Source organism: Chanodichthys erythropterus, chromosome 5 (genome assembly GCF_024489055.1).
Source record: "Chanodichthys erythropterus isolate Z2021 chromosome 5, ASM2448905v1, whole genome shotgun sequence".
Taxonomy (NCBI): domain Eukaryota; kingdom Metazoa; phylum Chordata; class Actinopteri; order Cypriniformes; family Xenocyprididae; genus Chanodichthys; species Chanodichthys erythropterus.
This window is the reverse complement of record NC_090225.1, coordinates 19,769,529-19,783,134: the sequence shown is the minus strand read 5'-3', so window position 1 is coordinate 19,783,134 and position 13,606 is coordinate 19,769,529. Positions and strand designations below refer to the sequence as shown.

General features: G+C 37.7%; 1 protein-coding gene across 1 annotated transcript; it reads left to right on the top strand.

Annotated features, from left to right (window-relative positions):
- Window positions 1-557: 557 nt before the first annotated feature.
- Window positions 558-12,990, top strand: rrp12 (ribosomal RNA processing 12 homolog). The gene is made up of 34 exons (XM_067385333.1): window positions 558-767; window positions 1,041-1,258; window positions 1,358-1,441; window positions 1,547-1,623; window positions 1,710-1,815; window positions 2,563-2,679; window positions 3,309-3,447; window positions 4,157-4,284; window positions 4,378-4,476; window positions 4,607-4,698; window positions 4,778-4,889; window positions 4,986-5,086; window positions 5,173-5,287; window positions 5,552-5,694; window positions 5,789-5,910; window positions 6,029-6,093; window positions 6,640-6,802; window positions 6,934-7,088; window positions 7,335-7,402; window positions 7,598-7,691; window positions 7,792-7,950; window positions 8,043-8,123; window positions 8,392-8,497; window positions 8,597-8,704; window positions 8,866-9,023; window positions 9,122-9,210; window positions 9,318-9,476; window positions 10,587-10,753; window positions 10,856-10,969; window positions 11,060-11,103; window positions 11,204-11,279; window positions 11,648-11,715; window positions 11,822-11,904; window positions 11,992-12,990. Exons 1-34 carry the CDS (start codon window positions 629-631, stop codon window positions 12,089-12,091), a joined length of 3,849 nt encoding a protein of 1,282 aa, XP_067241434.1. The 5' UTR covers window positions 558-628; the 3' UTR covers window positions 12,092-12,990.
- The last annotated feature ends 616 nt before the right edge of the window (window positions 12,991-13,606 follow it).

Here is a 13,606-nt window from a genome sequence, read left to right as displayed (position 1 = left end):
TAGAATTACTACAGAGCAAACAAGACCTTGCAATGATGTGTGGTGAATGAGAGTCTTATATAGTCCGGTTAATGTGCTGCAGCTGGGTGTGTTGATTAGTGATTAGTGTGGAGTGTGTGCAGGTAACTGGCAGGGAGGATTATGGGAATTAGAGTCCGGGAAGTGACAGGAACATGACAGTTAGGGGAATGTTAGAATAATGTTAGGAGACTGTTAGCATTACCAAAAACTAATGTTCTATTCCCATTTAGAAAACATTCCTGGCTAACCAAAAACAAACCGTACAAAAAGAACATTCTGGCAACCAAAAATTGTTAGCATTTGGTTCCTGTTTGTTTTTTTGGTTTGTTTGTTTTTTTTGAGAATCAAATAATAACGTTCTGGTAACGTTATTTTTATGTTTTCTTATTGCAACAAAAAAAATAACCTTTTAGCAAAGTTTGGTGGTCCTGATCCACACTCCGGAGCAGAAGGTTGCGGTAATGCACCAATAAGCTGGATGTCATCCGTCGTAAAACAAGAGAGATGAAGACGAAAACGCACGATGATGACGCATGCCAAGCGCGACACGCAGACTGGAGGAGAGATCATCGTGCTTGTAGCACTGTAAGGATTTCCACCTGCAAAAATGGTGAAGTCTGGAAAACTAAAATCTGGAGCAGCCCAGAAAATAAGGCGGTGGAAGAAAGGGCACAGTAGTGATAGCAATCCAGAGACATGTCGCTATCGAAAAGCCGCGAGGAGCCGATATTTCAGCCGTCCCTCAGGTGAGACTCTGGCCTGCGTGACAACACGTGGGTAGCTGATCGAACTTTGTAAACAAGTTAAAAATCCTGCCTGGGAACTTTTAGAGAGCGACGACTTATTTATTTTAGCGTTTATTATAAAGTAGTTTAAATCCTTAGATACTTTTTACATTTCTGACAGTAAGACTGCCCTTTCTTTTGACTGGATTCATGGCTAGGATATCATAACATTGTGTTTAGATGGCACGCTTGAGGTAAATGTGAGTTTCATCAAACCTCTTTCTATTCAAACAGAAAAAAGTGATCTGACAGTAGATGCCTTGAAACTCCACAATGAGCTTCAGTCAGGATCTTTGCAGAGAAGCGATGATCTGGCAGCAGAAGCCATGGAAGATCAAGCCCTCACAGAGAAAACCTCTGGGACTTTTCTCAGTGGACTGTCAGACTGCTCCAACCTCACTTTTAGAAAAGTGCAGCGCTACTGGGAGTCAAACTCTGCTGCACATAAAGAGGTTTGTATTCTTTTTTTTGATGGTCAGAGAGCTGTATTTTTTTGTCACTATTACTAGATTATATGATATGTGTTTTATTCACATCGTCTTGTTCTTTAGATCTGTGCTGTATTGGCAGCCGTAACTGAAGTGCTTCGCTCTCAAGGAGGAAAGGAGACCGAGACGGAGTACTTTGCAGCCTTGGTAAATTAAAGTCACCATTAAATCAATTCAACTGTCAAAATGCTTAAACGTGTCTACGCTTTCTTCGGATCAACCTATGACTGTCTTTCCATTTTCAATCGGCAGATGACGACACTTGAGGCTGTAGATAGCAGCGAGTCACTGGCAGCTGTTGCATACCTCCTTAACTTGGTCATGAAAAGGTGAGCGGCATGAATTTCTAGTGTAGTGATTTAGATTGGCTCGGCCTGTTGATCGGGATAAGTTATGTTCTGCTTATCTTCTCAAGGATGCCAGCTGCAGTGCTTAAGAAAAAGTTCTCGGACACAGCCAAAGCCTTCATGGATGTGATGTCAAACCACGCCAATTCTGACTCTTTGTCCTGCCTTCGATGGGTTTGTACACTTTTCTTATAAATGTAACCCTGTGGTGTTCTTTGACATCACACTTGTGATCCTCAGCAAATTTTTTTAATGAAATGAATGTATTTTATTTATTTTTTTTCAATAATATTCATTCTTTGTTGTATTTAGAGGGGAGTTTCATGGTATTAGCCAATATTTCAACTCGAAATTATGCACTATTTCTATATATATATATATATATATATATATATATATATATATATATATATATATATATATATATATATAAAATGTATATATTAGAAAAATATTTTCAAGTAATACAATGTTTAAGTTAAAAACATTAAATGATTTTATACTAGAAATACTAGAACTAGAACATACTAGAAATTGTTGGACTACTTAATCATGGCTAATTTGTAGTTTGTACCCCAAAAATTTGTTCTGTACTTGTATTTTTTGTATTTCCCATTCATTTCTTGTGATCTTCACGATTATTTGACAGCCACAAGTGGGACTTTAAGACCATTTAGTCTTTTATAATCAAGTCCACATTGTTCATAAAGCAAGTGCCACAAAAGTCACCAAGTTCCGTTTCGTACTATTCCAATGAAGTAATAATGTTAATTCAAAACATATTTTTTTTTTTAAATCTAAAATGACCAAAGACCACCAGAGGTGTAACCAAAGTAATGACATAGTTATGCAAGGAATAAGTCTGCTTTGTGTCTCCTTATTATTTTAGACTAAAGTTGGTTGTTTCTATATTCCTTGCAGGTCTTATCCTGTCTGGCGACTTTGCTGCGTAAACAGGAACTGTCAGTGTGGAGTTACCCATCAACTCTACAGGTGTACCATGGCCTGCTGGTCTTCACAGTACACTCTAAACCAAAGGTCTGTCTGTTTGATTCTAATCCAGTCAGTGCTGCAATGTTACTGTTGATACAAAAATTCTTTTTATTAGTGGTTCAACGGATCACAAAAGTCACGGTTTACGAGAATACTTGCCGAGAGGGGTATTTTGACTGACATAATGTGTGTACTTGTCCATCCAAGTGCATTGAGGATGCGAAAGAGAAATCAATTTGGATTTCGCAAGCGATCTGACACGTGCCGCTCTCTCTTTGTGTGTGCGTGAGCCTCGTGTGTGCGTCTGTGTGCACCAATAACAGCGTGGTATGCGATACAGAATTAAATCCTCTTTTGCCTCTTCTAGCGCTGGAATGGATTTATATCTATTTAATGTGTAAACTAGCAAGACAAAACACTTGCAAATGATAACCTTTCACTCTATTGCGGTTAAAATTGCAATTGATCCGTGAATCACATGCGTGCCAAACTGCAGGGCTTGGTCCGTATGGATCACGGTTCAACAACGATCCGTTTAACCATTACTTTTTATGCCATGTAAGATTGTAGTCATTTCCAGCACTTGTTGTTATAGTAATACTCAAAAGATACACAATTTCTTTACTGCCACATGACTGAGGTTTCTGAACGATGATTATGTCCTTGTGTTGCAGGTGCGAAAGGCAGCACAGCAGGGTGTTTGCTCCATCCTTCGCTACAGCGACTTCATGTTCTCAGATAATGCCCCGAGTCACCACCCAGCAGCCGTCACCACAGCCAAATTCTGCTGCAAAGAATTGGAGCAGTCAGGAGGTCAGCTGAACTCATGTTCTTACTGTTGAAATGCTCGAATCTACCAATGATATCTGTGTGTCATAGCGGGTCAACCTACTCAGTCTAAAGCTATAACTAAATATTAAAGGTAAAATAAAAATATTAACAAAATTAGGAAAATTACAAACAATGCTTTTCTTTAAAGGACCGAGGTAGAGTAAACATATGCAGCTTTTCACATAGGCACTCTAACACCTCACTGCATATGTGTCCTTCACTTTTGGTTGAACTAATCTTTTAAGTGTGTACATTTAATTTCCTATACTTTTTAAGTTATTTCAGTTAAAACACAATTCAAAATTTAGTCAAACTGCCTTAGGTTAGTGTGTAGGCAATTGCTCAGAAAATTGTAGCACCACCTAGCATCCAAACAGTGATTAATACCGATATAACCAGTTTGAACAAGAATAATGTCCTGATATGTCAATAATTGTCACAGAAGTCACCAAGTTTTGTACCATCCCAATTTAGTAAATGTTAAAAGTTCAAAACATAAAATTTTTTCATCTAAAATGAGCAAAAACCACCAGAGGGGTAATAAATACAAGTATAACCGGTTTGAATGTGGAAAAAAATATTTTGCCACAAAAGTCACCAAGTTTCGTACCATTCCAATGAAGTTTAAAATGTCTAGTTTTTTATTATAATGATGGAATATTAAATATTTTGTCTTTTTATTTGACTTAAGGCAGCAAAGAAGACACAACCACTCTCCATGTGCTGGGTCTTCTGAAGGACCTGCTGTCTGCATTCCCCCTGAACTCAGTCAAGTCTTGCTGTGAGACCCTTCTCCGTGTCATGACCCTGAGCCATGTGGTGGGAGAGCAGTTTAACTCATATATTTTTGACATTTTTATTTGATTTCCATTGATTTTTCCATTCTCAACACCTGCCTCTGATTCTTTGAAGCTGGTGACCGCAAATGCGATGCAGGCTTTCCACAAGCTCTTCATTAGCAAACCCAGTCCTTCCAGTATGTCTGCAGAGCTCAATGCCCAGATCATCACAGTGAGTGTCACAATTTATAAACGCATGCATATGAATTCAAAACATATTGTGCTGGATCTTATTTTTGACTTTTAATTTTATCATCTTTAACTGTATGGATTGACACATATATCAAACACCTTCCTTCCAGGCTTTATATGACTATGTTCCTAGTGAGAATGATCTGCAGCCTTTACTAGCATGGCTTGCTGTAATGGAAAAGGCCCATGTTCATCTCTCCAGGTAGGCCTTTTCAGTACTGAGTCTTTTGTTTGCTAGCTTGCTGAGGAATCTTTCTCATTCCATCATCTTTGGGCTCTAGTTTACAGAGCTCTCTGAGTCTCGGTCATCTTCCTCGCCTCTTCTCGGTCGCCATGTCGTGTCTTCTATCCCCGCACACGCAAGTCGTCTCTGCTGCAACCCAGACTCTTAAGGTTTGCCACATGTTGTCTATAAGCAGCGTAATCAGTTTTTTCTCAGAAGTGAATTTGTCTTAGTATTCTTGTGTATTTTTTTTCCTCTCCCTCCAGACTCTGATAAATGAGTGTGTAGCTGCCCGTAATGCTGAGATTGAACCCGTTCTAACAAACACATCAACTGGAAATGGGGCTTGCATCCTGAAGATGTTTCAGTGAGCTACCCGTGACCCCCGTCTGTCCTAATGTCATGTCCTTTTCTAGAGCCCGGTCTTTCTAAAATCTGACCTTTCTTTTTCAGTATCGTGGAGGAAGGGTTGTCCTATCGTTTTCATGCCTCTTGGCCGTTTGTGCTGCAGATCCTGGGCTGCTTCTACCGAGCTGCAGGAAAACAGGCCCATCCTTTCATGATAAAGGTAGTTTGAAGAAAAGAAAGTGTATATATACAGATGTTTTGAACATTGTACTTATTTCAAAATTATCTGTATGTAATTCATTCTGTACCACCAAACCTATCCCTACATAAACACAATAAATACATTGTTCCTAATACTTATTTTTTATTGTAAGTATATAGTAGTTAAAAATGCCTAATATTAAATCTTCTTTTCTTTTTTTTTTTTAAGTTTGTGTCCCATTGATAGTTTACTCAAAGATTAATATGTGTGTGCGATCTTCAGAGTTTGCAGTCTCTCAGTGACCTGCGGGCCACCCCTCAGTTCCCCTTTTCTGGGGAGCTGGATCTGGCTGTGGGCAGTGCGGTGGAGAGCATGGGTCCAGAGGTGGTCCTGAACGCTGTGCCCCTCCTCATCACTGGGACAGAGTGAGTTACTCTGCTGATGCTTCTCAGTCTCAGTCTTCTGTGTGCTTTGAATGAAACATTAAGTTATTAATGTGTTGTGTATGTTTATTTACAGTGATGACCTTGAGTTCCCGCGCAGCTGGCTGATCCCGGTCATAAGAGATCACGTGAAGAACACTCAGCTGGCTTACTTCACATCACACTTTTTCCCTTTGGCAAACAAACTTAAACAGACAGGTTTGTAATACACACACTATGGTTTAAATTGTAATTCAATTATCAAAATGGTTTTTAGTACTGAATCATATGCACATGCTTATCAACATTTAATTTCTCATTCTCTTGTTTATATCAGCTGATGAACTGGAGCAGTCAGGACAGAAGCTGATGGCAAAAGTGTATCAGACTCTACAGATGCAGGTAAGATAAGGATTTTGACACAGTTATGGTCAAAATAATGTGCCATTCACAATGTATTGCTGAAAAATCAGTTAAAGGGGTAGTTAACCCAAAAATGTATAACTTCAGGTTTGGAACAACATGAAGGTGACTAAACGAAGACAGAATTGTCATTTTTGGGTCAACTATCGCTTTAGACCATGCAATGTTTTTTTTTTTTTTTTTTTTACTTCTACCTGAAAAATGTTGAGCAAGGGTACAAATAAAATAAACTGTGCTTTATTTTATTAATCTGTCCTGTTTAATGTAATTTCTTTTGTTCTTATTTTTTTTATTCTAATATTGTAACAACCTTATTTCCAGCAAAAATAACTATTGTTTCCCACCCCATCTTCCATGTAAACCTTTTAAACCGACTACTTTCACAAGCAAAATATCTTGTATACAGTTTTCTCAAACTAGTATTTACTATGTACATAAAACATTTGTAATGCTGAAAATATGTACATAGAAAAAAAAACAACAACATACTTTTCCAATGTTAAAAATGTTATTTTTCCCCTCCAGATATGGACTATGTTACCTGGATTCTGCACTAAACCCACCGACCTATTGGCATCATTCAAGAACATTGCTCGGCCTCTGGGTATGGCCCTCAATGATCGCCCTGACCTCCGCCTGTGCATCTGTCAGGCCTTGCGGACTCTCATCAACAAGAGCTGTGAGACAGGTCAGCTGAGATATTAAAACATTTGTCTCAAAATCTGAACAGCTCTTCGTTGTGTTCTTTTTTTATTGCTTTGGCTACATTTTTGCTGATGACTGTTCATTGAGATTTATGATTGTGTATTGAATCTGCAGAGGAAGAGAAGTCGGAATTAAGTCGCTTCTCCAAGAACTTCCTTCCCATCCTGTTTAATGTCTATAGTCAGCAGCCTAAACCAGGAGAGATGGCATCTGCTAGGATGGCTGTCCTGGAGACAATCAGAGTTTACCTCACCATCACAGACCAGAAGGTAAATTCATCTACCATGTTAACAAATATATTACATAATTGCAAGAATTACATTCTGGCTTGTAGCTCAAACAGAAGAGCAATGCCAATATCATAGGTTTGATTCCCAGGGAAAGCTAGAACTTATAAAATGTGGACCTTGAATGCAGTGGATAAAAGTGTCTGCCAAATGCACAAATGTAAAATTACTTCATTGCAAATTTGCTCTCTTGTTGTCAGTTGTAAATATCTTTTCCTGTTGGTTCAGATGGTATGCACGTTCCTGCACAAAGCTTCGGAGAGACTCAACAATGCAGACAACTCTGAGTTCACAAGGTAATTCAGCTCCACACCTTTACTGTCTTTCTTACAAGGCTTTAGGTATGTTCAACAGATCTTTGCGATACTTATAAAAAGGCAGAGACCTTGATGGAAACCTGAATATTGCATAATTTTGAAACCAAGCGTGTCAAGTTTCATTGGAATATGTTTATATCTTGCATCAGAAAATGAGTGGCTCATATTTTATAGGCTTGCAGTTATCGACCTGATTGTTGCAATGGCTCCGTTTGTGGATGAACCATCTATGACCCAGACATTTGAATTGATTAAACCTTTTGTGGAGGTGAGGATCTTCCTATTACCACTTTAAACCATATTTTCACTCTTTGCATTCTGAGGGTACTTCATGTAATGTTTGTCTGCGTATATGTGTGTTTTTATAGAGCAAGGATGCTGGCATCCAGAAAAAAGCCTATAGAGTGCTTGAGGAGATGTGTGGTGGAGAGAGAGCATCTTGTAAGGCTTTTGTTCTGGCGAATCTTGAGCAGCTGAAGGGAATGCTGCTAGACAGCCTGACGTCTGCGGCGTCACCTGCCAAACGGGTGAGAGCTATGAAAAAACACCACAGCGTAATCACATTTGTACTGAGAATGTGTAATGGAGTAATATGTGGTGCTTTTTTGACATTTTTCAGCCTAGACTCAAGTGTCTGATTCACATAGTGAAGCAGATCAACGAAGAACACCATGATTTCATTACTGCTCTGCTTCCCGAGGTATGTCTTGCATAGAGCGTGATCGGTAACACTTTGTTTTAGTGTCCTTGTTACATGTACTTACCATAACGGTAACCATAATCACATGCAAATAACCCAAAACTAAGCCCTATAGTAAGTACAGGCTGTTCATTATTATACTCCGTATTCAAATGTATAATTACATGGTAACAAGGACACTTTAAACAAAGTGTAACCGTGCAGTCTTAAATTAGTGTTATTCATTAGAAAAGCTATAATATTGGGATTTTTTTAAAATGTGTTTTAGGTCATTCTTTGCACAAAGGAAATGTCTATCGGTGCCCGCAAAAATGCCTACTCTCTTTTGGTTGAGATTGGAAATGCATTTTTGCGGTTTTGTGGGAACACAAAAGGTGAAAATAAAATCTATTATATTTTTATTTTCATTACTGAAATATATGTTGCTAAGTGAAGAGCTGAAATAATTATCTATCATAATCATGTGTTGTCAGATGCCATAAATGAGTTTTTAGGCCATGTGTACATTGGACTTACTGGCTCTGTAACGATGATCACCTGCACAGTTCTTGCCTTAACCAGGCTAGTGTTCCATTACAAAGGTGAGAGTGACCGCTTCTATAAAAACACTACTTTTGAAAAGAAAAAAAAAGTGAAACTGTAGTGATATTAACGATTGTAAAGAATCATTAAGTGTTTGTAATCATTGCTTGATTGTAAAGCAAAAATAAATGTGTAAATACTGTCTCGTCTCTATCTCCAGATTCCATAGATGTGTCCTCATTGGAGCAGCTGCTACACAATGTCTGTCTTCTGCTTGGCTGCAGGACACGAGACATTGTCAAGGCCTCTCTTGGCTTCCTAAAAGTTCTCCTGTTTTCTCTAGATGTCAAGGTTTTAGCCAGCCATGTTAATGTTATTGTAAGTAAGGAAGAAAGAATGTTCATATTTGAACTTTCAAAAAGTGTCTACTGAAATGGCCATGTTATTCATTATTTTTTTTCTCTATCATCTTGCAGATGGAAGGTATCAGCAATATGAATGATATGCGAAGACACTTTAGGGTGAAACTCAAGAGTATTTATACCAAAATGATTAGGAAATTTGGGTAAGCTAAGCGGCTAACCAAACATAACCACTCAATTGTTTTGTTTCTTTATGTGGTTTCTTTTATTCTCTAAACTTTGTATGATTAATAATGTAATATGTGTTCAGATTTGAGCTGGTCAAAAGCATGTTGCCGGCCGATCAACACAAGGTCCTAGTAAATATCCGTAAAACGGAGGCCAGAAATAAGAGACGCAAACTCGTGACCAAGACCGAAGAGGGCGACTCAGACACTGAGGACGAAACACCTAAAGTGAAAGGAGAGAGGTACAAAGCTTTCAATTGAAATCTTTTGCTTTATGATTGAGTATTGTGATTGTTTTGTGTGGTATATATGGAAATATTTTAGCTGACAGTGCTGGACTATGCTTCAGAGAGATGTTTTATTGTATTTTGGCCTTGTCCACACTAATAATTTTAGTTTAAAAACATCTTTTTCTCTACATTTTTGTCAACGAAGATGGAGCTTTTTAAAAACGCTCTTTCAAGTGGATAAATTTGAAAACGCTGTTTGTACTTTGTAGTGTGGACTGAAAACTGAGGTATTCGAAAATGAATACGCATGTTTAGTCATGTGACGCACATTGTACCTATATCTATGGTTATACTTAGGGCTGGGCGATATATCGCATGCGATTGTCACGCGCATTTCGTCAGTAAAGCCGGTTCCCCGATTACCGCTAAATCGTCATCACCTGCTTTTAAACGGAGCGGCATTTAATAGACAGAGCCGTAGATCACTGATAAGCCACGCAATATCACGTTCATATCGCAGATGAATCGCCTTCGATAATGAACGCGATATTGCGTAGCTTGTCAGTGAACTACGACTCTGTCTATTAAATGCCGCTCCATTTGAAAGCAGGTGATGACGATTTAGCAGTAATCAGGGAACCGGCTGATTACTGAATGCGCGTGACAGTCGCATGTGATATATCGCCCAGCCCTAGTTATACTGTCATTCTTGTGCCTGCTATTTATTTGCATAGTATTGCTAAAGCTTAATGTTCATTCATATTGCATTCCTGCAAAGATGAGACACAATTTACTCTAAATTTACTTTATTCATGTCCTGTGCCAGAACATGAAGACAAGTGTGTTTTTGACCATACGATTTTGAGTATGACCTTGATGCCACTATAAGTGGATATTTTGCTAATAAAATGATCATGCCAGAAGAATAGCTTGAGAACTTTGTCTGCTCTCATGGTATAATTTCCAGAGCTTTTATGTTAATGCATGTGCAATAAGATGATTTAAGCATTTTCAGTGTGGATGAGCAACTTTTGAAAAACTCTTGTATTGACCGGGAGCGTTTTGAAACAAATGCACCATTTTCAAATGTTTCCGGATTAATGCCCTTTTGTTTCCTTGCAGTATTGAGGACATTCTGGCTGAGACTGATTCTGCTGACTCGGATGAAGACGAGAAGCCCAAGAAGGGGCTAAAGAAGCCAATGAAAAAGGGCCAGGCCTGGTTAAAGGAAGGTGTGTCTGATGAACCACTCAACTTCCTTGATCCAAAAGCAGCGCAGAGAGTTCTGGGTAAGAGGTCTTTCCATATGTTCCTTTAGATTCAGTCATGATCAAATTAAATTGATCATGTGCATTAATATATCTTGTGTATATCGTTCCTTTTTGATATAGCCACCAACCCCAACCTAAAGAAGGCTACCAGAGCAGAGCATGGATTCAAGGTGACATCCGATGGTCGGTTGATCATCAAAGAAGAGGATGATGATGATGATAACAAAACTAAAGGTGGGACTTGATCATTTTTGCTGAAGTGTATCGACTTGCATTTATTATTTTAATATACCACTGTATGTTAATATGCATATATCTCTCCAGACGCTGAAATGGATGATGTACTCGAAGAGGCGGGTGTCAAAACTGTGGGTGTTCTTTGTATTTCATTTTCTTCATAATAAACATAATTGAGAAATGCACAAAAAGGTTTGGAGTGTGTGATGTTAATTTTTCTTTGTTGAACAGAGAAAGAATCCAAAATGGAAAATGCATGACGATTCAGATGATGACATGAATGTGAAACCTACGATGAAATATAAAGGTAGGAGGACAACATAATTTCAAGTTTCATTTAAAAATGTTCCATTAGTGTGTGTGGTGTGGATTCTGCCTTTCTTTTTAGAACGATTTTTAAAATTCTTTATCATAATCATTAGTACTTGTCCTTGGTGTGAACACGCCTTAAGGATGTTCAAACTGACTGGTTTCAGATTTACAGAACCCCTGATCAGACATGTTTCTTGGGGGCTTTTAAATTTGGTACTTGTATCATTCAAATGAATATTTACCATTGCACTCCAGTGTACTTCAAAGAATATAATGGAATTACCATGGTACATAGTTATAATAAATTAATTCTATAAAGTTTCTGAGCATTTTAACATTTGTATGTATTGTTGAACTTCTCAGCTGGTGGCATTGGAATCCACAGGCCTCTGGGTGCACGACCAGAGTTTGGGAAAGAGTATAAATCTAAGGTGAGAAGTAAAAAGCTTCTTTCTGCACAGAACATTTTGTGTATATATACCAACATTTAAAATGAACATCTGAAGGACCTCTGCTAAACCTCTCTGTTCATTGCAGAAGGGAAAAGGGGATGTTAAGAAGGAAGGCAAGTGTGACCCATATGCTTACGTTCCTCTGAAGAAGTCCCAGCTCAATCGCAGGTAAGGGACAGATTCTGTTCTTACACGCTTTCTCCTTAAATATATCAGTGATGCAGCTGATCAAACATGACTTAATTGTGTTAACAGGAAAAAGGCCAAACTCCAAGGCCAGTTCAAAGGCATGGTCAGAGGGGCCAAGAAAGGAGCGCTCTCTGGAACAAGAATACTGAAGAAGAGGAAAGCCTAAGATGTGTCCCTGCTGTGGTCTTCTTAGATCTGCCCTCATTTGTGAACTTCCTGTGGAAGAGTCTCTTTAAACGATGATTTCAAGGGGTCCTAGTTGATGTTTTCTATAGTTGGAATATAAGAAAATAGCAGTATACTAATAGCGTTTGCTTAATGTATTTATATACTTGCTGTGTTGGACAGAAAATAAAATGTTCAGAAAATAGTATGACGTGAAACTTTATCTTTACAGAAATAGTAGTTTGTTTTCATTATTTTATGCTTAATACTTTTTTCCCCCTTTTTTTTAACATTTGAGACATTCTAATCAATACACGTGTAGAAAATTACATGATCAATGATTATCAGTCATGCAGTTTTTTAAAAATTGTTTTAGGTTAAACAGTCCCATATTCCCTTGGGCTTTCTGCCTGTGCATTATTCACCTTCCCAAGAAAACTAATATCATGTTTCCATTGTTAAACAATAGTGTTTTCTTAAAGCGTACCTTGAATGATATCTAAAACTTAATAAAGTAATCCCCAAGTGCCCTTCAAAGTCTTAAATCTCATAAATGTTACAAGAGTGATTGATATTGTGTACCACAGTTTTTCCACCAAGGATATTGGTGGTATTAACGTAGATCCCAGCTGTGGGTGAGAGTGAATGAGGTCTGCTGGAGGTCAGACGTGTCCTCTTACTCCAATAAGCTCGACTGTATTTTCCCTGATGGTCCCAGTGAGTGTAGAGTGATACAGGCTCATATGTTTATGGTGGCGTCTGCTGGCTTTAGCCATTACAGCTGGCTTTGAGAACCATCTTTCATTGACAATGCATGACAAAGCCTATTGAGTTATTTTATGCATTGTGAATGTACACCAACATAAACTAAAACTGGATTCCTAGTTCCACCCCCAAAAAATAAAAGCTTTAGTAAATAATCATGACTTGGTATAAGTTTTTTTTTTTTTTTTTTTTTGCTGTAAAACAATAATCATGAAAGCTGATATAAATTCATTCTTTGGTAAATAATTTAATTTTGGATTGAATTTTAAAATTATGGATGCATTTTATCTCAATTTATGACTTAGTAAATCATAATTTTGACTTCTATTAGTTAATAGGCTGATAAGATATGACTTATAATAATGTCTCCTAATTATGATGTCAATTTTGACCTTTTCCCTCAAAATTATGACCGTAGCCTATGCCAACTTCGACTTTTTAATCTAAATTATTTTATTTATTTCATATTGGTAATAATTTTGACTTTCATTACTTTTTATCCCATAATTATAACTTTTTAATCTCATAATTAGTATTTACCAAAGCATAATTTATTGGCTGAAATTTGCTTCCGTCAAACATTTATCCACCTTAGTTCAGACTTCATGAGACATCTAAACCAATTTAGTGCAGTTCATTAATGGTATGTCTTTTTTAAAGTAAACACTGGCGTTTCTTTATCTAAATCATTTAGCAGTGTTCTCTTACCACAGCCCTGAAAAAGAACAAATGAATTAAAAAAAAAAAAAAA

Coding starts and splice junctions, on each gene's coding strand:
- rrp12 (XM_067385333.1), top strand. CDS start 629: ATGGTGAAGTCTGGAAAACTAAAATCTGGAGCAGCCCAGAAAATAAGG. Junction 3,448..4,156: donor AGAATTGGAGCAGTCAGGAG/GTCAGCTGAACT, acceptor ATTTGACTTAAG/GCAGCAAAGAAGACACAACC. Junction 6,094..6,639: donor ATCAGACTCTACAGATGCAG/GTAAGATAAGGA, acceptor TTTCCCCTCCAG/ATATGGACTATGTTACCTGG.